The sequence below is a fragment of the Callorhinchus milii genome, unplaced genomic scaffold (assembly GCF_018977255.1).
Source record: "Callorhinchus milii isolate IMCB2004 unplaced genomic scaffold, IMCB_Cmil_1.0 Scaffold14, whole genome shotgun sequence".
Lineage (NCBI taxonomy): Eukaryota > Metazoa > Chordata > Chondrichthyes > Chimaeriformes > Callorhinchidae > Callorhinchus > Callorhinchus milii.
In genome coordinates this window covers 17,703,965-17,728,642 of record NW_024704755.1, presented here as the reverse complement: position 1 = coordinate 17,728,642, position 24,678 = coordinate 17,703,965, and the positions used below count along the sequence as shown (strand labels likewise).

The window sequence follows — 24,678 nt, the reverse complement described above, 5'->3', positions numbered from 1 at the left end:
ATTAGGCACAGGTTGGCCTGAGCCAAGGCTTTGGGGTGGGGGGAGCCCCGAGTGTGTGTTGGGGTAACTGCGGGGGTCTAACCGGCTAAACCCACACACAGCTCGGCCATTGAGAGAGAGAGAGAGAGAGAGAGAGAGAGCGCTGCGTCTCTCTCTCTCCCCCCCCTCCCGTGTCTCACTCTCACTCTCTCTCCCACGCTGTGTCTCACTCTCTCTCCCCAACGCTGTGTCTTACTCTCTCTCTCCCCAACGCTGTGTCTCACTCTCTCTCTCCTCAACACTGTATCTCACTCTCTCCCACGATGTGTCTCACTCTCTCTCCCCAACGCTGTGTGTGTGTGTGTGTCTCATTCTCTTCCATGCTGTGTCTAACTCTCCCTCGCTGTGTCTCACTCTTTCCTTCCCATGCTGCGTCTCACTCTCTTGTCTCCCACATTGTGTCTCACTCTCTGTCTCTTGTGTTGTGTGTTTCTCTCCCACGCTGTATGTCACTCTCTCCCTCGCTGTGTGTCACTCTCTCGCTGTGCCTCTTTCTCACTCTGTGTGTCTCTCTTCCACGCCGTGTGTCTCTCTCTCCTACTCTGTGCCTCTCTCTCTCTCGTGCTGTGACAGGACTGCTTGAAGATGGTCTCGTTACGTGCCATTTCTGCTGGTGAGGAGATCTTTAACACCTACGGCCAATTGGCCAACTGGCAGTTGCTGCACATGTACGGCTTCACAGAGCCGGCCCCCGGAAACTCGCAGGATGCTGTGGAGATCCCGATGGAGACCCTACGTGAGGCAGCATTACATGGTGAGGCACGTAGTGAGACTCATGACCAGCCCTCAACTTGACCCCAGCACCCAGCCCCCCCACCCCCCACACCCATCCCACCCCAACCTCAGTTGGATTTCAGTAAAACCTGTACCTGTATCTCTGCTCATCTCCTCCTGTTTCACTCTGAGAATGAACGAGAGGGAGGATTATTGTTATTATTGTTTCTTCAATTTAATCTCCACCTTCTATAATTCAATAATTCACTCACTTTGACTTTCCAGGTCCATTTGCATGTTTCTGCTCTTATCACATCTCCCAGGTCAGGGTCATCAGGAAATGTAGAAAAACTCTCCTCCAAAGCCGAGACGGGTCATCAATATACTGGGACCCTCTCCTCACCTGCCCCCAGCCCCCCCACAAACAGCATCCCCCTCATCCCAACTCTGCCTCCCATCTCCCACCCAGTTTCCTGACCACGTTGTGGTATTTTGCCTTTAATTGTATTGCCTTAAATTTGAACTCATATTCTCTGACGTGACATCTTATCAGCTGTCTTCTTAAGTTTCACATAAATGATCCTTTATCTGACATTTTGAAAGCAGATTGTAACTGAGAGAATAAGAGGGGTTTGGCAGCTGTCGAGGGAATGATTTGCCGGTGGGGGAAAAAGGGGGGAGGTGGGGGCTGTTGGGGTTGAGTCCACTGAGGTTTAAAAGAGACAAGACAAATACAAAAGGCAAAATACTGCAGATGCTGGAAATCTGAAAATAAAAACACAATTCACTGGGAACACTCAGCAGGTCAGGCAGCATCTGTGGAGAGATACATCTCTTCTCTCCATCGATGCCGCCTGACCTGCTGAGTGTTCCCAGTGACTTTGGTTTCTATTTCAGGCAAATGCAGACAGAGGAAGACGATCAGAGGGATAGGGAGAGAAAGGAAGGGGGTAGGATGGATGGATGGACAGCTTCTTGGAGGAACAAACATGGGCACAAAACTTGAGCCAAATGGCCTCCCATGTAGTACACCTCTATCCATCACTCCTGGTTCAGTCGGAGAGAGGGATTAGACCAATCAGACCCTTCACAAAACCAAGATGATCCAAGCAGATTAATTCAGATTCTCGGCTACTCTGTCCCTGATGATAATTGTGCCTACAACTTGATGTTAACCTCACAGCCTGCATTTTATTTGGTTACTCCCTTCCTCTCCTTGAATAATGGTGTTTGAATTATGGGGGGAGCTGGGAAGGGGCGGAGAGGGGGGGAAGGGGGTAGCAGGTTTTGTTTGGATGCTCCAGATAATAACCAGATGTTCAGTTGAAGTCAGTACTTTGTGCTGATTGTAGGTCAGACTCGGAGTAAGGGGCCTTTCTGCCCTTTTGGGAGATGGTGGTGGGGTGCTGGGGGGTGTCGGGATGCTGGGGGGTGTCGGGGTGCTGGTGTGATGGGTGTCGGGGTGCTGTTCTCAGGGTCGGCGGCGGGTGTTGGGGTGTTGGGGTGGGGGTGTCGAGGTGCTGATGTCGGGGTGTGTTCTCAGGGTTCGGAGCGGATGTTGGGGGTTATTGGGGTGTCGGGGTGCTGGGCTGATGTTGGGGTGCTGGGGGGTGTCGGGGTGATGGGTGTCAAATGCAAGGATTATTATTATTCCCAAAATGCATCACTTCACATTTCTCTGCATTAAATTCCATCCGCCACGTGTCTCCCCACGTCACCAGACTGGCCATGTCTCCGCCGTCTGCTGCTGTCCTTCTCACTGGTCACTATATTTCTAAGTTGTGTGTCATCAGCAAACTTTAAAATGTTGCTCTCTCTGTCCAAGTTATTCACATATCTTAAAAAGAGCAGTGGACCTAATATCAATCCCTGGGGAACACCACTGTATACTTTCCTCCGGTCTGAAAAACTGTTCACCACTGCCCTCTGCTATTTGTCTTCCAGCCAATTTCAGGTCCGTGCTGCTACTCTTCCCTTAATCCCAAGATTATTATGTGGACGTTCGTCAAACACCTTTTGAAAGTCCATATACACAATATCAATTGCAATACCTTCATCAACTTCCTCGATTGCTTCATAGAAGAACTCACTCAAGTTAGTTATACACGATTTGCCTTTAACAACTCTGGTGTTGGCTTTATTTATTAACCCATGTCTTTCCAAGTGAAAATCAATTTTCATGGAGCAAATGACCAATTTTATCTGAGGTATTGTTCCCCAGAGGGCACGTCCAACAAACAGCACTTCCCGCAGCACTGCACTGGAGTGTCATCTTAAGAGTAAATGAATTCCAAGTCCTGACGAGTGTAAAACAGCAACCTTCTGACTCAAGAGGTGGGTGAGTGCTATCAATCGAGACAGGCTGTCGGGGGGGGGGGGTCTCGTTGGATATGAACTGGCTCCAAGGTGACATGTTTGGTAATGGAATGCCAGAATCAAGTCCACCTTCAAGTGCATTCTCCAGTTCCTGAGTCGTCCTGGGCACTGCTGATGACAGACCAGCCTGTCTGGTTCTTTGGCAGGATTTTGAGGTAGACTGACTGGCCATTGAGGGCAGAACCATCACAATATTGGGGATACCAAGTGAGCCCCCCCCCCCCCAGACACAAGCAGCCACTTCCTCAGCAAACTCCTCTCCTGGTTGAGGGGTTCAGATTGGGGGGGGGGGGGGCAACAATAGGAAGCCTGGGTCAGTCCTGCTGATGGACATACATAGACAGATGCACATTGAATCCTGACGTAAAACCTAATTAATCTAGAAATGGCTAACGAGAAGTTGCCTCCAGCACATGGTGGGATCACCTCCTTGAACAGCTCACATCTCCAGCAATGTGGTTTCGCCAAAGTCAAAGCTTCACACAAAATTATCAGTCAAGTGTTGTGCTCAGCTTTGGGAAGCCCTGAGTAGAGTGCGGTGGTTAGCCACACAACCAGGGTCAGTGCTATTCTTGCTCTGCCAGCCTGAAGGTGTTGGCTTGATTTAGCTTTCCACACAACTCCAATACCTCACCACATAATCTGTTTATGAGAGACCCAAGTGCTGGCATGATGCTACAAGCGAGGCTTTCACCACTGAACCCAATCCTCAGAATCACACAAGCATAAAACTCCTGGGGGGGGGGGGGGGGGGGGGAGGGAACTGGGGACAATTTGGGCAGCAATCAAACTCTGGGGGATTGGGGAACTGATAACAGACCACCTCCCCATCAGTAACTGAGCAGACAATCCGCACACGACTCACAAATAGCTTTACAGACAGGCATCAGTCTGTAATGGAGAGGGAGACGAAACTGAAATGAAGAGATTTCTCTAGTGGATTGTTGAGAATCTTTTGTTTTTCCCAATGGTATTTAACATTCAGGCCGACAGGTTGAACATCTCACCTGGGACCATGCAGCGCTCCCCTACCCTGAACCCACAACCTTTGACGCAGATGCAGGAGTGAGACCGACACCAACAGTCAAGTTTGTGTTGGGTTGAGCCGTGAAAGGGCAGGTTTCACTACAGGAGTACAGGTCAGAGAGGCAGCTAACCCTTTGCCTGCTGGTTAGCACAATTCTGTGTCCTGCTAGCCAAATCTCTAGAGGCAATAAACAAAGGAGATTACTGATGTCATGGGTTTTAATGCATTAACTACAATATGCTTACATACAAGAGAGTTAAGTGGCAGAACTAGAGCCAAGGAAACTACAAAGACTACAAAATACAACACATGGACCAATACATTTACAAAACAACATTCAAAATCCTTACAAAATGGCCTGTATTGGTCCTTGGTTCTTTTTTACAAACTTAATAGACTTCGTGCCGCAAAACTGGCTCTTTATCCCACAATTTACAGAATTCAGGGAGAACCTCTTATTTCCCTTCGCATTAAGGACCCCGCAGAGCCCGGGACCCCCTTTCGTTTAAGAGGAGCTGCTCGGCGTCTTCAGACAAAATGCTTCAAAATAAAAATATAAAGGCAAACAGATGACTTTTTTGCAAACCATACTGCATATCCATACCACTGGGCTGTAGTTTGTGTGTAGGACTAGAGGAGTTGATATTGCTTCCCCACAAGATGAAGAGCAGCTCCTGTAAGATCTTCGGAGAGTGGAGGGGACGTGGTGGGGGAGGGGGGAATGGGGAAAATCCGTCCCAGACGCCCTTCAATCTAAGTCTCATCAGCTGCCAACAGTAATGACTGGGTTGAAGTCTTTAATACAATTTGCACAGATGGAGAAAGTCCAGTTTGAGGTTGCACTCCCTTTTATTTACATTGTGTTTTTATATCATTTCAAATGATATTCACAGCATTTGCTTTTTTTTGGCCAAGTGACAAATGAAAACAACATGTCCAACATGTAGCCCTTCACCAGCGGCTTTTCCTATGTCTGACTTGTGCAGAGGACTGCATCGGATTGGAAGAACCTGCAATTTACACAACCAACGTCAGTTTCAAGAAAACAGTGGGCTGCTCATCACTCTCCATGTTGCATGTCCACAGTATGGAACATTTCTTCATAGTTTTAGCTGGCACCAGTGCCTTCCATTACTTGCTGTGCCTGCTTCTGTCCCATACAGCACTGAGCTACAGACTGGAACAATCTGCAAAACACCATTCACCAGAATTAGTCAAGCAGCTGAAAAACAAACCAGCACAGGAGTGAGGTTCTGCAGACCTCTGTGACTCCAGTGTAGACTGAGCACTCCACTCCCTGTCAACTCAACATTCAGGACTTCCCACAAACAGAGAGGGAGTGAGCACCTGCCCAGACACAAGACACAACTCTTTCCCTCCCCCCCATAACTAATTCAGAATAACAGGCACAGCTTCCCACCGCCCCCCCCCTCCCCCACACATAGAAGGTGGTAGATACTCAGCTAGGGTCAGACCTGTTGCCTTCTTGCCTAGTTTACGAGTTGACACTTATTAGAAAAGAAAGAAAAATCCACTGAAATAGGTCAGGGAGAGAGGGGCCTGGAAATGAGAAGCTGGATAAGTGCACAAGGAACAACCACCTGTGAAGGCTAAAACTGCATTAAACACAACACAGGTCTATCTGACTGAGTCTGTCACAATCAGACCCAAGAACATCTCTGCCAGAGCAACATCAGCACAAACGGAGACAGTGTGTGAGAGAGAATGTGTGCGGGGGTGGGGGGGCTGAGTTAGGGAGTAGAGGTTATGCTTTGGGGATCAGGGGTATCTATGACAACATTCCCCAAGAGGTGGAGGGAACGTGGAGGTGCCATAGGGAGGCTGGTGGGTGGCTCTAGAGCAGCTCAGGCCAAATGGTTCCCATTTGTTAACTTGATGTTAGAATCTTATCTGTATCCAGCGATAGCTTCCCCGGATATAGATTCCAGATGAAGGATTTGGGATGAATCTGGGATGAATGTTGAGTTCCAGGTTCCTCAGTAGAAAAGGGAGGAAGGAAACCAATTAATGGTACACAGCATCAAAATAAGTGTGCTTGGTCCCAGAAAAGTACACAGTGCTGTGCATAATAGGGTGCACAGAGGGACACACTCCGAACTCAGCTGTTACTACACCTGATCTGGCAGCTTAGCAGTGTGTGGGAGCAGATCTGTCCTCAGCGACAGCAATGGGGCAAAACAATGTGTATTTTGTGATCTTGACTGAGAGTGAATAGCTCAGTAATGGTGTTGCACAGAATGGGATCACAATAAAGACGGGTTGATGACGTGTGTAATGTGAGGTGGCTGGGGGCAAACTGAAACAGAAAACAAAAGTCTAGAGTGAGTGCGAATCCAAACCTACTTCTCAATCTCAGGAGCACAGTGGACGAACTCATGGTTCCAGAACTTGAACGCTGGATTTTTAATCAGCTCGATGAAAGTGATGAGGAGCCCCCACGGGTGCGGCCTGTTCACAATCAGCCGCTCCAGCAGCACCCTGCAGGCAACCAGACACACTGAGCACTGAGACCGACACACACCGCCCGAGCGCACAGATATAAGACACACCGAGCACACAGACGCAGACCGAGCACATGGGGACAAGTGGCTGGGGCTGAGGGGGCAAGGTGGTGGTGTGCGTGCCTGGGGGCGCGGGGGATGCCTGGGGGCGCGGGGGATGCGTGCCTGGGGGGGGGATGCGTGCGTGGGGAAGGGCGCGTGCCTGGGGGCGTGGTGGGAGATGCATGCCTGGGGCGGGGAGGAGAAGGTGTCTGGGGCCAGGGGGTTGGTTGTTCACCTGGTGATCTGCTCCTGAATGGCCTCAGTGTTGGCCTCAGCAAACAGGTAGAGCATGGTGCAGCTGAAGTAGTGAGTGTGGCTGTTGGGGTAACGCAGCTGGTTGGCGATGGCGTTCAGGAACAAGTACCGACCTGTAAGACAGAGGAGAAGCCAGATATCCCAGACGCCCACACTGACACAATCACTCCCTCCACTGGGCAGTGAAACATAGCCAACACACCACACATGTCCTCATCCACCCAGGCCTGATAATCTGCCACTGGAGCTGCAGGAACACACAACACTCAGCACCTTCACTAAGCCGATTATTAAATACATCAGCCTAGACCTCTTACACTTTAAACCTAGCATCGACCCCACCCCTCCTCCTGCTCTCCCCCCTCCCTGCCCTGTCCCGCCCTCCCCAGGGGTTCCAGTCCACAAGCTGCAGGCGCTCGGGGCCATTGCCCTGCACACATTATCCCATTAAGCAGCACGCAAGGCAAACAGTTCAGGATTTCTCAATTGTTTCTTTGAGAAGGAGGGAATTGCGAGCTGAACCACAGAGATTAGTGCTATGTGAACATTGCTAATGTAAAGGAGGAGAATAGCTTGGGTCCCGTGGGAGATCCTGCCTGGGTCACTGAGGCCAGACAGGACAATGTGGCTGGGATGTGGAGGTCTGGCTGACTCTCCAGGCCAGATCCAATGAGGATTACTGTGGCGCTGCCCCCCCACCTCCCCACCCTCAAACCATGCTAATAACATCCATCTGCAGTGAGTGCGATACTGAGGTCACTATTAGGAAGGGGAAGGGGGGGGAGGAGAGGAAGAGAAAAGACCAGCTCTCTCCTTTGCTTTACTGTTCGAGGATTCCATCCACCTGTATGTGCTAGTATTGCCCTGGCTCTATTCTCCTCCTTTAAACATAGCGTTTAACAAGTCCAAGTACAGAGGTTACTGGGCAAATACAGGGATAATAAAGCTTAAAAACTGACCATTGTAGCTTTTGCCGTTTTTCAGTTCTTTACCTTCTGTATCGAGGTCCACAGCCAGGTTCTGGAAGATGTCCATGTGGGCTGAGTGGGTGATGGTGCTCATGGAGGGGGTGCTGCCCTTGTTGTGGATGTGAGCGATCGCCTGCGTGCCCACATACAGCACCAGTGCGTTGATTAGCTGAATGTTGTACCGATTGCCAGGTTCGTTTGAGACCTGAACACAAAGAAAATACAAAAAAAGATTATTCTCCTTACAGCAGAGAAGGTTAAGGGGGGATTAATAGAGTTGTTCAAAATTATGAGGGTTTTGATAATAGATAGGGAGAAACTGTTTTCACTGGAAGATGGGTCAGTAACCACATAGATTTAAGATAATTGGCAAACAACAACAACAACAACAAGATTCCATTTAAAAGCGCCTTTCACGTCAGGAGGACGTCCTAAGGCGCTGTACAGTTGGGTCATGACCCGAGCAGGGGGGAAATGGTCAGGGTGAGGGAAGGGAGGGAGCAAGGAGGGGGAAATGGTCAGGGTGAGGGGAGGGAAGGGAGGGAGCGAGGAGGGGGAAGAGAGTCGAGAGGGGAGCTGAAGGCTCGGTCAAAGAGAAAGGTTTTGAGACCGGCCTTGAAGGAGGAAAGGGAGGAAGCAAGGCGAAGGCACTGGGGGATGGAGTTCCAGAGCCTGGGGGCTGAGAGGCTGAAGGCCCGACCACCGATGGTAGGGCGGTTGGGGCGGGGGACGTGGAGCAGACCGGAGCCAGAGGAACGGAGGGTACGGGCAGGTAGGTAGGGGGATAGTAGGTTGGAGAGGTAGGAGGGAGCAAGGCCGTGAATGGCCTTGTAGGTGAGGATGAGGATCTTGAAATCAATCCTCTGGGGGATGGGGAGCCAGTGGAGGCGAGCGAGGGTGGGAGTGATGTGGTCCCGAAGCCTGGTGCGGGACAGTACACGAGCTGCAGAGTTCTGAATGACCTGCAGCTTGTGGAGGGAGGTGGCGGGAAGGCCGCGAGGAGAGAGTTCCCATAGTCCAGCCTTGAGGTGACAAAGGCGTGAACCAGGGTTTCAGCAGCGTGAGGGGTGAGGTAGTGCCGTAGTCTGGCGATGTTCAAAGAACCAGAAGGGAGACAAGGAGAAATAAAATATACATTAGTTTTTATATATATATATATATATATACACACACACACAGCTGGTGGTCTGGAATGCATGATCTGAAAAGGTCAGTGGAAACGGATTCAATAACAACTTTCAAAAGGGACAGGTAGTTAAAAAGAAAAAAAACTTGCAAGGATATGGGAAAAGAGCGGGTGAGTGGGACTGATTGGGTAGCTCTGCCAAAGATATTTTAATATGTGAGGATAAACTGAACGCATTAACTCACTACACTGGGCCTCATAATAATAATCATTGCATTTGATACGGTGCCTTATTATATCTTCGAGCGTCTCAAAGCGCTTCACAGAATATACTGTGAAATGAATCAACTGCATATTTTGTGGGCGACATGCGGCACAGGAGCGTCCCACAAACAGTCGTGGATTGAGTGACCAATTTATTATTTTTTTGAAGAGATTATTACCTCCGATAAAGCTTACATTTTGATGGCACGTCCCTTGAAATCATAACTAGCCAGTGTAAGGAAGGACACTATGGATGAAGGTGAACAGCCTCATGCTTACCTGCAGGTTGCTGCGCAGCTCAGACAGGAAGGTGACTGGAGAACGGGTCTTCAAATAGGAGTCCAGGTCCTTCTTAAACTGAGGTGGCATCACTCCGGTGAAGTTGGTCAGTATCCGAGGAGCAATGTTGATTTCGCTCAGCATATCCACCTGCCACAACACAACAGTCTCAATACTGCAAAGCAGAGCTCAGTAACATGACACAATGAGTATCAGTCTCAGGGCTGCCACAGGGTAAAGCTTTGCATTGTAGCACCAGGAACAACGCTGATTTGTAGTGAGTGACTGATCTCAGACCGGCCCTGGGGAAGGGCCTCAGCAAGGCTGGGAGTGGGGAGAGGAGAGCAGCGTAAGACAAACAGCCAGTATCTCCGCTGATGTTCACTAGATATTCCTGGAAGTAAGCGAGGCCGTGTGGCCAAATAAGCCTGCGACACTCCCCGTCACACACAATCAGTGGCCGTGTGGTGAGGTACGAGAGGATACCTGCACTAAGAGGTCCCTCAGTTGAAGGATAAAAGTCTTCAGGAGAGAAACAAATTGAGGAGATGGTATTTGGGAGATTCTGGAAAGCTTCACTTTCAAACTCTGGATTTAATATCGATCGTGAAACTCAGCTCAAACACCCCAAACCTGGCTTCAGATGGGAGCAGAGTTCAGGCACTTCAGAGTCCATCACTATTGTTACACAGTCTCTGAAACAGGCTGAAATCAGCAGCATTCATTTTATTGAGGTGTCATATTTGTAGCATAAAGGGTGCTGGGCTTGGTGCTGAGACGGTGATGTCTCCTGCATTACTTCAGAAGTGATTGGGAGCTGGTCACCAGCGCTGTGTACCTTCAGGTTGGGAGTGAAGGGATCTGGCAGCCGCATGTTGCGTGGGAAGGCACTCAGGATCAGGTTCCGCAGCTGGATACAGTTGGGTGGGATCACATCACAGAAGCCATAATGGTAGTCACACAGGAACTCCGGAAAGTCATGCAAAAGAACCAGTAAGACACGAAGTGTGCCCTAGAAAACAAACACTGGGATTTACACACTTGCTAGGACCGTTTCAGTGATGGAGAGTCAGTAAATCATTATTTAAAAAGAATGACAATTGAGAGCAAACCAAGCCAGGTCCCCACCTAACTCACCTTGTAAAGAATTTGCATAGGTTTTGTCAACTCCACATTCCTTAAGTAAGGAGCCAAGAACTTGAACAGATCAATTAGCAACTGGGCATACATGGGCCAGCCCTGAAAGATAACAGTAAAACACACACACACTTTACAAGAGGAACAATTTCACAGCCCCTGTGTCCCAATACCCCAATGCTTCACACAGACCTGCTGCCTGCCCAAATCACAACAGCATTTAGGGCACAACTTGGACCCTCCACAATTATGGCTGACAATCACTGTTCACTTGTAGGGATCCATTCACATTACATCAGGCAGTACTGAGGTGAAGGAGCCTAGGACACAGATGTTCCCAGTGACATTCCCAACTCCAACACCAGCAAATTACAATCAGCCTCGCTGGGTCCAGATTTCAATCAATAATCAGTATTTATCAGCTTAGAACTGAGGAAAATAAATCCACATCTTTAGTTTTAAATAAAAAAGTTTAATTATTAGCTACGAAATAGATAGTTAACTATTAACTGTGAAAAAGAAAAAATTGCAAGGCTATGGGGAAAGAGCAGGGGAGTGCCACTAGTTGGCAGCTCTTCCAAAGAGCTGGCACAGGCACAATGGGCCGAATGGCCTCCTCTGTGCTGTAATATTCTATAAGATTCTAACTAAAAATATCAAACTTCAAGGTCATAAGGTAACAATGGATGTCACTTCCTGTTGTTTGTGCTCTACAAGTCTATGGATCCTGTGACCTGGATGTCAGCCATATCTGTGGTCAAAACAATTTCTAAAAATCAAAAAACGTTTTTAAAAAAGTAAAACTAACATTGATAGCCATCAAATACTAAAGAATCTAAATCAAACCAACTGCTCGACCATCGGCAAAATATTACAGATACTGGAAATCTGAAATTAAAAACAACCTAAAACAACACTCAGCAGGTCAGGTCACCTTTGGTCATCGACCTGAAACATTAACTCACTTTCCTCTCTCCATAGATATTGCCTGACCTGTTGAGTCTTCCCAGCAACTTCTGTTTTTATTACCCTACCTAGAACGGATCACATTGTACAGGACGGGATATTTAGCACAAGGATGTGAAGGTGATATTATGCGGCAGCGTTTTCGTTGTGCAGACACTGAAAGCAGGCTCTTACCTTCTGTTGAGGTGTATGCGCCAGCATTCTTGCAATGAAGATCCTGTGGGAGATCAGTTCCAGCCAGGCATAGACGAAGCCAGGAGCTTTAGTAGGCCGCAAAATGTGGAATGTGTTGCTGCACAGAAAATGATTACTTTTAATGTAACATTGTACAGAGGTTAGTGTTGCTTGAAGAGAGGATGAAAGTAAAGAAAGAAGCTGCAATATTACATAATTTCTTATCAAAGCACTTTACAGCTAATTAGTCAAGAATGGGAAAACGATCCATTCCCAGGGGTTACAATGCCAAGTCGCCAACACGGGTTAGAGACACAGTAAAGTTCCCCCTACACTGCGCGCCCACACTCTGAGGTCAGTGATACGGTAGACGTTTAGGATTTGAAGCACTCCCCTAAGCAGCATTTAAATTAGGTAACACTGGAATAAAGACAGACTTTTATAGAGTGTGAGAAAATTGCTTGGAAAGTCAGTACAGCACAGACATGAAGGGACAAATGATCTCTTGCGCTAGAATCTGATTCTAGGCTATTCCTTGGCACAAACTTCAGACTCCTACTGCATGTGTCAGTGTCTTACAAAGGCCGTGTCCCTTGAAGCAAGCCAACAATTTAGTACCAAATTAACTCCTCTCAGATGAATCTGCCAATGTGCTAGTTCTGTGCTTGTACACTGGTGACGTGTGGGACTGTGGGGTGAGCCACACGCTTCGCTCATACTCACCAGAAAGCAGTCAGTGTCTGGAAGTTGATGGTCTCCAGAACGTGCTCTGGAGCGTTCAGCTCGAGCAGCAGCATGATGAAGATGCGGTGATACGGCAGTTGCTGAAACTCACTCTGACGCACCTCATGATCCTGCAGCAGGACTCCCACAACAATCCCCAACACCTGACACAAATCACAGCGTCAGCAATTCAACAACATCTAGCATTTATATAGCAGCCTTCACACGGGGTAGCATCCCGAGTCAGTCCAAACTATCGGAGCGGGCAGCTCACACACACACACACACAGCGTTGGGCAGACGCATGGTGCAGCGTTGGGCAGACGCACACACATACACACAGCGCAGCGCTGGGCAGACGCGCGCACACACACACATACACACATACGCACGCACACACAGACAGCGTTCGGGTCGTGAAAGGCACTGACCTTGTTGAGGAGGTTGATTTTGGTGACAGTGTTGGTGGCCTCTCCGGAGTGCTTGACCAGCAGGGCGATGAGCCTGACAAATGCGTCCAGGTTGTGGTAGCACTTGGCTCGGATCATGGTGGGGTTGGCGGTGGGGTTGTGCTGCTGCTCCTGTTGTGCACGATAACTAATCTCCACACACATCTCCGTGCACAGGCGGAAGAAGCGAGTGATCAGATCGTCAGTCTTCAGAATGCCTTGCTGGTGCATCTGCCAGGACCCAACAAACAGTCAATCAGTGAGCAACAGCCTTCTCTCTGCTCTACATAGCTACTGATTCTTTGGCCACTTGGAAGTTATCTTAAGGTGCAAGTAGAGGTACAGGTAGGACACCATCACCCCCTCCTCAAAATCTGCCTAGCCTCTACCTCCCTCCCTGATGCCCACAGCCCCCCACACACATAGCTGCCAGATGGATTCTCACCTGTCCAACAAAAGCAGAAAAGGCTTTGGTGCTGTCCCGGCCCGCCGCGGCGGAGTGGTACAGATTGACCCATTCCCTCAGCAAGTACTCAGCCTTCTCCCGGAGGCCGGGCGGGTCGTCGTACTCCGAGGCCTGGGAGATCCCTGAGTGCATCATGAAGTTGGGGCCCCCGTGGGCCCTGTCCATCATAGCCTCATAGTTAGCGCGGAGCAAGTCCATCAGCTGTGGCAACCTGTGGGGAACACGATTGAAGCTGGTCACACAAACAGCTCACACCTGACTATTCTGACTTTCGCTTTCAGTCAGGATGGGGTACAGTGCGAGCACTCCCCATCGTCAAGGCCAGGTCCACAGTTGACAGGATGTTACTGGGGAGTTTTCAGGCACCAATCTGCACCCACATCAACGTTGAATTGTATTTGATGAGTGATTTTCAATGACGTCCAATGGCACCTTGAGCTACACAGAGTGAACCTTTCACAAGCACTGGAGTTAGGAACGAGATCAGAGCGCAGCTATTGGAGTCAACTGCAGACAAACCTGCATCCAACAGGAGCAACTGACATGCTGCACATATAGACACAGAGTATAAACCAGGAAGCAGCATTCAGCTCCAGTGCCACAAGACACAGCATCCACACTCGATTCGCCTTTTCCAGCAGCCAGGAACGTGCTCAGCGTTGATGCAAATCTTACCACAGGCCCCAATCCACCACTCCACATTAGAAGAAAGAATGTGCAGCAGAAAGCCGTGAAGCAGTGCTGGGCAGCGGGTGCTAAACGTCAGGAATCGTGACCAGCCACACAAGGACCTCAGACCCCGTGGACTAGAAGCCACAAGTGCAAGCTTTTCAAACACCTGCCCTTATCCAGAGACATACAGGCCACGCTGTTCCACCTCCACCCCACCAAGCCCACAACTCTCTACCTCTCCACAGAAGCCCTCTTCCAACCTCCCATAGACTCCCCCCTCCACCAGCCCAGCCAGAGTCCTCACCCCACAGAGCCCCTCCCTAACTTACGTCCCTCCACCCAGGCCTCCCCCACACCTTTGTCCTCACTGTGATACTAACCGGTACGGGTTGTTTCTAGTCTATCTGCCAAGGTAGCACCATGCAACAACACAACACTACAGGGAGTGGCTGCACTGTCCTCACTGAGCAGCCACACATTGCAGTGCAGTGACTGCCAGCTTAGTGAGTCCCAGGCACTATACAGCACAGACAGGTAGTCAGTCTGCCAGCAGACAGCCAGACTACACTTAATTAGAAACAATTTGAGTAAAACCTGAGCAGAATGTTACAGCTCCCTATTCTGAACCTTAATGGTGCAGACAATCACATTTAGCCCGTTAGGTTAAGGATTAACAAAGATTTTCACTTAAAAAAATTATGGTGAGCTCTTTGTACAAGGTCCTACCTTCTAAGGACTATCCGTAATGCTTTTGTGGATCTGTGGGGAAAAAAAGATTACCTACTTTGGCTAGCGTGTGGAGGATAACCTCATCAACAAATGAGGAAGAGCCTTCCAAAGCAGCGGTTCCCACGTATTCGGAGCCCCCCACCGTATGGACAAGCAGTACCCCACCACGGTAGGACTGGGCTGAAGGCTCATTCACCCTCTGGCCAGCGACTGCGGGACTGCGTTCGACTGGAAGCGGGCAGGAGCAGCCCCGGATCAGGCTGCTGGGGGGATCGTGGCCTTCAATTNAAAAAGCTACTCAACTCCCAGCAAGCTCAGTCAGATTGGTGGGAACTCGCTCCTGGAGTCAACTTGCTCTCTGCAACCCTCCTCTTCCACTAACCATAGCAACCACGTATGCAGGAAAACAACACAGTACCAGAGTGACATACAGCCTGTGGCTGCTGTGTAAACTGCCCTGGCAATGGTTTGGCAGAAATAAGGAATGGATAAGGTGTTAAGCACCACATTGACAAGATACACCCGATCCAGACCTCACCGTAGGTCCTACTGTGAGCGTGGCCTTTCCCAGCAGCTGGATGAGAGTACCAGTGGTTTCCCCACACCCTGGCGCTGCTGGCACACCCAGGAGATACAGCAGACACTACGCTGTGTAGGCAGTGAGATGGTGGAAAGCAACACAATTCCCACACTGGCTGCCGGTGCCTCAACTCTACATCCTTTTTCTGCACCAAGCACCCAGTTTCCCCCAATGACTTTTTTTTAATATAATCAGGTCAATGTACAGAAGTTTCTGACACTCCCTGTGCTCAGTTTTTGAATGTACTCTTCCTCAGAACACTATCCCTGAGGTTCTCCTCTGAAAATGTGACACACCCCAACCCAGTAACTCCCAATTACTGAGCAATGAAGACACCCTCGCTCAACCTGAAGCCATTATTATAGAGGCATTGCTGGCTGCCCTGTGGGGATGGGCATGATGGTCACTGCGCACAGCTTTCCTGTGTGAAAAACAGTCACTTTACAATCAAAGTGACATTTGATGCATGAATTTCCCAAACTCACAAAAGATAACATTTTGTCATTAACCCTGGCCTCTCCAGTACCAGACATTTCTATTTGTAACAAGTTGCTCTGAGCCTTACCCTTCAGGGGCATTTCCCCTGGAATGAGCACTGATCCTCATGAGTGTTTCAATGGTGTTGAACAGATCGGCCTCGGTGACGTGACTGATGCTTCTCTCATCCACCAGCAGGATCTTCACCAGCTGCATGGCAAAGGCCACCGCCATGTAGTTCAGACCATTCTCCATCGACTGCAGCAAGAGAGGACAAGACTCACATCATTCCTGTCCTAAAACAACATTAGGGCAGCCCTGATGGGGTAGTGGTCAAAGCTGCAGCTCACAGGACGTGGCTGGTTGAAGGCCTGGTCTGTGCTGGGTTTGCTGGTCTCAGCTGCAAGTGGAGGTTGCTTCAGGCGTCTGTGCACGTGGGAAAGCCTCACCCTCTGCAGGCAGGCAGCATCTGACACTCACATGTGAACAAAGGTCACTTAGGCCAGGGCACATCCAGCATCCCCCAGACACACACCCAGCGTAAGGCCAGACCAGGCCAAACCAATGGGGGGAAAATTAGAAGATGGACACTAAATATATAAAGAGTCTGCAACCTCACGGGGGGGTGGGGGTGGGGGGGGGGTGGGAGGGGAAGAGAGGAGGTACTGACGTCACAACCTACAGCCCGGGATTCGGGGGATGGGGGCAAGGAAGGGAAAGAGGCGCAGCAAATCAACCAAGAGATTGTAGAGTTTAGGCTGAGCTCTCGATTCCTCAGTAAGCCCATGGGAACCTCTGCAGCAATGGCCAGTCCAGCTACAACAGTGAAGTCACCATTAGCCCATTTTTAGTGACTCGTTTTAATTTACTTTCTCTTTAGAATAAATTAAATGAAACCCATGTGACTGACATCAGCACTGGAGGTGGGAGGGGGATGTTGAGTGCTTGTGTTGTACCTGAGCCAGGTGGATGTCGTACTGCTGCATGTTCACCAGGTGGTGTCTGATCAGCAGCTCCACAGCCTCCACATTGTACTTGTACTCGTCACGGCACTCAATGAGACACCTGTAACCGAAGCAGAGACAGATCTGAACCACATGCACAAAGATAGAAAATCTACTGACTTGCCATTAACATTCACTTTGATTTTCACAGAATCCTGGAATGCTGTTACACAGAAACAGGCCATTCTGCTGATCCCGTCTACAGTCTGGGTTTCCCCACACTCCCCCCACTCTTCAACATTCCTCTTTCCAAGTATCTTGAAAGCCTACAGTTTGCTTCAACTAGAATTCCAGATTCCAACCATAATAATCCTTGTATTTGATATAGCGCCTAATCACACCTTCGAGATGTCTCAAAGCACTTTACAGAATATATCACAAAATACAGAGTTGTGGTGGGGGGAGCAGGCAGGTCTCAATGAGGGTAGGGGAGAAGCAGAGCAGTGATCCCCTCTCCACGCTGGAGACATTGAGGCAGGCAGTACCTTGTGATTTTATTGTTGCACCACTGGGATCCATAGGCACGACCATCCTGCAGGGCTTTCAGCACCAGTAAGTGGCACTCCCGATAACGGAGCAAGAGATCTGGGTCTGCACCACTTGTGGCATCCAACAGCCCCTCCACAGCCTTCAAAGATAAGCAGCAGAAACACGTCAGTATTCATTGCTTTCATAGTGCAACCTCAACAGTTAGTAGTATAATACAATCCACTCAATTCTGATATTCCCTTGCCAAGCACGTCGTCATTTTGGTGTCATGTTCAGCTCCTGCAGCTCTCCACTGGAATGTCAGCATGGACTCCAGTCCTAATGTGGGGCTTAAACCAAGAACCTTTGAGCTAACAACAACTTGCATTAAACACAGCACCCCTCACGCAAAGTCGCGTCCCAGAGTGCTCGACAGTGGTAGAGCATGACCCCAAGCCGGGGGGAGGTGACCATAGGCACAGTCAAAGGGGAACGTCTTTAGGCACAACCTGAAGATGGGGAAGGGGAAAGGCAGAGGGATAGCGGAAGAGAGAGAGCAGCTGATGGAACCAGGCTGATATTTTACTGTAATATTTTGCTAAGCAGATTAAACAATCGCAAAAACAAATGGCAGGAGTGAGTGAGTCACACACACACAGCAGCCGTCAGTCAGCTCACCTTCTGCAAGAGACCGAGGGCAGCAATGGCATCCCGGGAGTTCCTGGCCATCACCATGCCCTCCAGTAGGTTACGCAGCGCCTGGGCCTGGGGGTTCATGGCCAGGCCGGGAGGAATAGCATGAAGATGCTGCTCCAGTTCTGTGATACACTTATCGTAGATCTGTGCTATGTCATCAGTCGCCCAGGCCTGCTGTGAAAGAGATATATAGGACATCAGTTTACCACAGCCTGGCCTGTGAACCCCTCATTATCAACTGAACCCTCATCAAACACACAGCTGTGACCTCCCCATCACTAGCTCCCAGTTGACGATTGGTCAGTTGTCAATGGGAGATGCAGGATATTGTCAATGACAAATCTATCAAAGGGAACAGCATTTCTCCAAACCTCCCAATTCTGTGGCTTTGGTGACTTTCAGTAGAGCAGAACTTTTTGAGACTCGAACAAACAAAGCTGAGAAATACATGTGATATGTAGAGAAGTCTAACCTCTCTGCTGCCTCCCTCGTTACTCCCATTCCAGAAATTAACATCACCTGTGATCCATCTTGCCATAAGTGTGGATTATAGCTCTGCTCAACACCACCAAATATTTTATTGCCTCTGAATGTCAGGAGCGAATCTCCTTCAACAAACAATTAGAAAGATCAACCCAACCCAAATGCAAACCACTGAGCTCCGAACTGGCACTGAGGCTACACAGCAATTTACATTTGGGGTTTAACTGAACAAATGGAACTCAAACAAGTCAAGGAGTTACCAGCCTTTCCCTGTGTGACTGATTGCTGGGGAACTATCAGTGAGCAGGCTGTTTGTAGGTGAATAAGAGTAGAAACAAGGACTGGAGGAGGTTAGTTACCTGCATAGGCTTTGCCAGGAAGCCTGTGGGCTGTGAGATGTCATTGCTGGGTAGGAATCCTGGGATGTTACGTGCAAACTCTTCGTACACGGCTAATTGTTTGGGATCGACACCGCCTACCTGAGAAAGTCGTAACATTATATACTGAACCAACGTTTGGAATACGAGTGACATGATAACCAACAAACAATGGAATACACTGGGAGATACAGACAAACAGATCAGAGTACAACTGAATTGGAGAAGAAGGCCCCAGTGTTGTAATAATTCAACGGCAGAAAGCTCCAGGCACAACCCCTGTGCTCATAGCGAAAACTAGACAGTCTATTCCAGTTTTAAGGTGGGAAATGGAGTGGGGAAGAAGAAAGAGATAAGGATGGTGCAGCTTTCACTGAATGATTAAGGAGCAGATTAAGGGACATCCTGATGCTGTGGTTGGCTCTGACCCAGTGAGGTTCAGAGCTAGGGCAGGCGAGCAGCACACAACACAAGAAGTGTGCACCTTCTCTTTAGCCCTCCTGAAAGGAATTGACTAAAAGGTCTGATGGAGAGACTTGACTTTAATCGACAATTTTTTCCATCTGCCACAGGAATTGCATTCTGATCAATTTAAGACTACTTCCAGCTGGCTATATGACTGTATACGGATGTTTACAGCACAGAAGATTGCCCAGTACCTTTAGTCGGATTTGCTCGGGCATTCGTTCAGCCTGGTAAGTGAGCACCACAGGGTCACAGTAACGCCGACCCTCCTGCCTCGCGTGCTTACGCAGTTCAAACTCCTGCAGGAAATAAAACAAACATTAGGGGACCACACGCCGCGACTGTAAACCAGCTGAAGTACATTATGTTACAGAGAGGAAAGACTCACAGTCGCAAGCCTTTTATCCATTTCGGGTCCTGCCTTTTCCACTGCGGTTTTCTGAATGAAGCAGCACGCCAGCTCACAGTTGTCTTGTGCGATCTGTGCAGCCGCTTGTTCCATCATCTCCCTCTGCTGTGGGGACGCAGCCTAAGGAAGCACATTTCAGAGTTCATTGGCTGATACGCCTAATAATAATCACTCCAAAAAAACAAAAAATAAATTGGTCATTTTCAATCCACGACTGTTTGTGGGACATTGCTGTGTGCAATTGGCTGCCGTGTTCACCCACAAATATACAGTCAATTCACTTTACAGTGTATTCTGTGAAGCGCTTTGGGACGTCAAGACGTGAAAAGCGCTATATCAAATGCAAGGATTATTATTATAATGCCATTAGCAGATTCCTTTTCTCTGCACGACAGGCTGAGTGTTACTACTAACCAGTCTGGCCATTTGTAGTGAGTTGATCTTGGGACAGGAGCCACAACAGGGCCAGCAAGTGGGCTGGGGGTGGACAGGAAACCCAACCACTCCCAGTATATTCACTCCCAATTGCTGTCACTAACTGGTCATCAATGAAGAACAGGATTTGGTTCACCTATACTCCCCCAATGATCCAAACCCCAGAGCAGCTCCAGCCACAAAGACTCAGGTTAAACAACATGGTTTGTTGTCTCTTAATTGGAAAGCTTTTTCAACAGTAACTGACATTAGCCCTTTTTAAGAACACCAATATATGACTACGGATGATTCACATCCGAGCAGTTGACGTCTCGTCATGCAGCAAACAGCAAGTCAGTAGGGAACTTGGCACACAGCGGCGTCATTCATTGGCAAAGCTGGTTACTGATGATGACCACGGTGCTGAGTGAAGGCCAGTCACTGCCCCGGGAGGGAGCTAATCTTACACATTTCTGACAGAGAATATTGGGAATTCAAAGAACCAATCAGACACTTCCACTACAATCGATTCAAATATTATGCATATCAGCCAATTTTGACAAAACCAGGCTACCTGCTCGATTCTTCCTATTACCTTACCTCCAACTCACGTATCTTGTACAGAACCTTCGCGTTTGTTCGACCCATAACTATCCTTTAAGTCTTTTATTTGGGCTCTGACCGAGTACGCTTCCTCCATCTCCAATCCCTATCGCTCCCTCAGTCCTGATATAACCAAATGGGTCCAGCACCTTCCTCCAGCCTGACTTCTCCAACACCCTCCTCAGCTCTACCCTTCACAAAGCCCAGACCATCCAACTGTCCTCTCCCGTGCACTAAGCTCCACGAGTCCATCACCTCTATTCTTGTTAAGCTCCACTAGTTACATACCTCCACAGCAGCTTCAAGATCATTATCCTCATCTTCAAACACCTCCAGAGGCTTGCACCACCCTCTACCTCAACAACCTAATCCCCTGCCAACCACTTTGCTCCCCAGTCTGGCCCGCTTCACGCTATCGGCAGACAAGCTTTCAGCTACTTTATTCTGTTCTCTGGAACTCTTCCAAAATCTTTCCTTATTTCCCTCCATACTTCCAAAAAACATCAAAACACGTTGCTATTCAATTGGGCCTTTGATCATTTACTTCCCCCAACTCCAGATCCCACTCTGTCTTTGAGACATTCCTTATGTAAAAGTTATTTTACAAGTGAAAATTGTTTAGTAACGGATCAATGAAGCTATCAGCCTGTCTGCTACACGTCTCGCTGTCCCAGGCACAAACCCCTCATGTACAGCTGCCTCCGGACTCGCCTGCTGGTACTCAACCAATTCTACAACAGAAAGAGATTTGCAAACTGTGTAATGAAACATCCCACTAACGCTTAAGTTGTCCCTTACCTCAAACAGGAACACCAGTTATAGTACAGCTATGCTCATGAGAAAAAGCCAGGAATCCTTGAAGTAGCCTGAGCTAGCTGAAGTCCCAGCCACAGGTTTAAAAATAGTGCAAACCTCAAAACTATTGGACTATTTAATCACATTCAATTTATTTATCAACTGAAAACCCAAACCAAAAGCATCTCAATACAAGGACTGATCCAAGCACTCAGGGCTAGACCCAACCCAGAGACTGAAGAAATATAGGACTGATAAATTTCATTGGAATTGACCAGCTCAGTACTCAATCCAATTATAGCATTAGTACATGCCTAGAGTATCCATGGGCTCTTTGAACTATTCTCCCGGCACTCGTTTGATTTAGTCACAATGACTGCTTTGAAACATAGGAACAGAAGTAGGCCATTCAGCCCCTCCAGCCTGTTCTGCCATTCTAATAAGATCATAGCTGATCTGTACCTACACTCCAATTATCCGCCCTTGCCCCATATCCCTTGATAACCTAACAAATATCTACCCACCTCAGTCTTGAAAATATGAATCGATCTAGCATCCACAGCCTTTTGTGGGAGAGTTCCAGATTTCCCCTCCCTTTTGGGTGAAAACCTGCCTCTAATGGCCTGGCTCTAATTTTAAGATGCTGCCCCCCCTGTTCTGGATTCCCCACCAAAGGAAATAATTTTTCTGTATCTACCCTATCAAATCTCTTTACTATTTTAAAAACCTCAATCGGATTACCCCTCAACCACCTAAACTCAAGGGAATACAGACCAAGTTTATGCAACTTGTCCTCATAATTTAAAACTTTATGCCCTGATATCATTCTAGTGAATCTGGGCTATACCCTCTCCAGAGCCAATACATCCTTCCAGTGCCCCAAACTGACCAAGGCTCAGACCCCATCTATGGCTGTATCTCCTGAAGGGAAGGATTCCGAGGCCTCTCGGATGGCTCTATAGAGTTTGGTAACTGGGCAGACAGAGCCATTGCCGCTCGTTAGCATGGGAGGTCAGCCAAGCCTTGGCGTGAGAACAATGATGTGTGTGTGCCGTGTGGAGTCACTAACCCGGATGGCACTGGCAAAATTATTCTTGAGGTTGGTAGCAATGCTCATTAGCAAGGGTTCCCTGCAGGTGATCATCGCCATGCCCGCAGTCAGGTTCCGCATCATGTGATGTGCTGCCACCCGCATGCGGGACTCCTCCGAATCCAAGGCAAAGTCTTTCCTGACAATCTGTTCACAGGTCGTCATGGCGATCTTGATGGAACGGTCCACGACAGGATGGACAAGCTCCTGCACAGCGCGCTCGATCGCCTGTCGGACATACGACTTCAGCTGAGGGTGTGCCTGGAACAACGGGATCTGTGGGAGGGGAGCAGAGAGAGAGAGACAATGAACACTTGCAATGTACTAATTCAAGTAGAATCGACACCCACTGAGAGACCCTGTGCTGCTGCACTATGCTAATAAAACCAAACATAACTGTAGGAATCTAAACCCGTGTAGAATTAACAGACTCCTCTTCAACTTTCAATTCCAGGTACACCAGTTTCAAGGGTAAAATGAACCATCTTAGCTATACAACAACCTGTTTAGTGCCTTTCACTTTGGGACACAGCTGAGCTGCAGGGGTATACAGTACACTGCGTTTTGCCCACAAAATACAGTCAATTCACTTTACAGTGTATTCTGTAAAGCATTTGAGATGTATCAGACGTGATAAGGCGCTATATCAAATGTAAGGATTATTATCACTTGTGCAAACTAAAGGCACAAAAGTAGCTGATGCAGGGCAGCCCCAATCTCTTCCATCCCTCCCAGGTCTGCTGAAAACTGATAGCAAACCTGGAGATGAGACAAGAACGCACCCGAATATAATGAGGCAAAATGGCAGAGCTGGGATATGTACTTATTTGAAAGTTCCTACAATGGAAATTCAGTTCATACACAGAGCATAGCTAACTCTGGAATGCTCAACGCACTTTTTAAAACTAGGATTTTTTTTAATGTAAAGTTGCAATGACTAAGTGACTCTTACTGGTGACGTTCACTGCACTGAGAGCAGTTCCAGTATCCATCGTATTGACGGTGATGCCAAGTCAGAGCAGCTCCAGACACTGCTCTCTCTGCAGCACTAACACAGGCTCAGCCTGCGTATGTGCAATGCGCAGGATGGCACCCGTCAGTGTGTATGATTTGCACAAACAGCAAAATTCTACAGGGTGAAAACTACACTGCACATCTCCCCTGAGAACACAAAGAAGGAGCTGGCAAAGCAGGTTTCTCTCAGCAAAAGAAATACACATCTCAGGTAACACTTATGTCAAAGATACCATGTAGGTTGTACCCTCTGATCTGAGCTAGCGTAAGAGGATGGATGAGCATAGATAGAGAAAGAAATGAGCAAGTAGTTGATAGCTGGGGTGTAGCTGGGGTGTCTGCGCAGTGGGTCTGTCCCACCCTCCAGTTGAGAAGTGAGAAATCAGCAAGGAGATTAAGCGGAAAGGAGGGTGCAGGCCTATATTACTTTTTAGCCTTCACACAAAGCAACGCAGGGTGATTAAAAGTAAGAGAAGGAATAACTAGGACATGGTCCCTTTAAATGTTTGACCCATAATTGGCCATGTGATCTTCCTCTGCATTACTGATCGCAGACTACAACTCTGGTGAAAGGAAGGAATAACAACCAAATTGTTAACTAAGGCAACACTGAATGTTGCCAGGTTCGTGTGAACAGAGGAACGAGCAGACAGCTTGGTCCAGATATGCTGAAGTACACTGAACCAGGAAACTTATAACTGCTGTGAACAAAGAAACGCACAAACTCATTCCTTCACCTACAAATAAGCTGCTGCAGTGCAGAGGGAAAGCTCTACCTGAACAGAGCTCCTCACAGCACTGCGATACTCACATGGAGCAGGAGCCAGCAAGCAGCACCTCCACACACACACTCTCCCCACACGGCTGGAAATTGT

At 48.5% G+C, this 24,678-nt stretch overlaps 2 protein-coding genes across 12 annotated transcripts in view; one reads left to right on the top strand and one right to left on the bottom strand.

The window, feature by feature from the left end:
• Window positions 1–1,347, top strand: part of LOC103172963 (SET domain containing 6, protein lysine methyltransferase) — a 28,316-nt gene extending 26,969 nt beyond the window's left edge. The window contains exon 7 of the mRNA XM_042340275.1: window positions 613–1,347. Within this exon, the coding sequence (XP_042196209.1) occupies window positions 613–834 (222 nt within the window). The 3' untranslated portion in view covers window positions 835–1,347. The remainder of the gene's footprint in view (window positions 1–612) is intronic.
• A 3,013-nt stretch (window positions 1,348–4,360) lies between these two features.
• Window positions 4,361–24,678, bottom strand: part of cnot1 (CCR4-NOT transcription complex, subunit 1) — a 99,748-nt gene continuing 79,430 nt past the window's right edge. For 4 of the 11 annotated variants that reach the window (XM_042340338.1, XM_042340339.1, XM_042340340.1 and 1 more), the window contains exons 30-49: window positions 22,769–23,065; window positions 19,867–20,007; window positions 19,673–19,777; window positions 18,996–19,115; window positions 18,136–18,327; window positions 17,475–17,617; window positions 16,942–17,050; window positions 16,074–16,243; window positions 14,926–14,958; window positions 13,507–13,738; window positions 13,044–13,292; window positions 12,613–12,776; window positions 11,890–12,007; window positions 10,750–10,851; window positions 10,451–10,624; window positions 9,613–9,762; window positions 7,935–8,148; window positions 6,956–7,088; window positions 6,521–6,655; window positions 4,361–5,343 (exon numbers count right to left, since the gene is read on the bottom strand). In XM_042340338.1, coding sequence (XP_042196272.1) covers window positions 5,265–5,343; window positions 6,521–6,655; window positions 6,956–7,088; window positions 7,935–8,148; window positions 9,613–9,762; window positions 10,451–10,624; window positions 10,750–10,851; window positions 11,890–12,007; window positions 12,613–12,776; window positions 13,044–13,292; window positions 13,507–13,738; window positions 14,926–14,958; window positions 16,074–16,243; window positions 16,942–17,050; window positions 17,475–17,617; window positions 18,136–18,327; window positions 18,996–19,115; window positions 19,673–19,777; window positions 19,867–20,007; window positions 22,769–23,065 — 3,060 coding nt within the window. In that variant the 3' untranslated portion in view covers window positions 4,361–5,264. The remainder of the gene's footprint in view (window positions 5,344–6,520; window positions 6,656–6,955; window positions 7,089–7,934; window positions 8,149–9,612; window positions 9,763–10,450; window positions 10,625–10,749; window positions 10,852–11,889; window positions 12,008–12,612; window positions 12,777–13,043; window positions 13,293–13,506; window positions 13,739–14,925; window positions 14,959–16,073; window positions 16,244–16,941; window positions 17,051–17,474; window positions 17,618–18,135; window positions 18,328–18,995; window positions 19,116–19,672; window positions 19,778–19,866; window positions 20,008–22,768; window positions 23,066–24,678) is intronic. The other 7 variants (XM_042340345.1, XM_042340346.1, XM_042340347.1 and 4 more) reach the window with 4 other exon arrangements.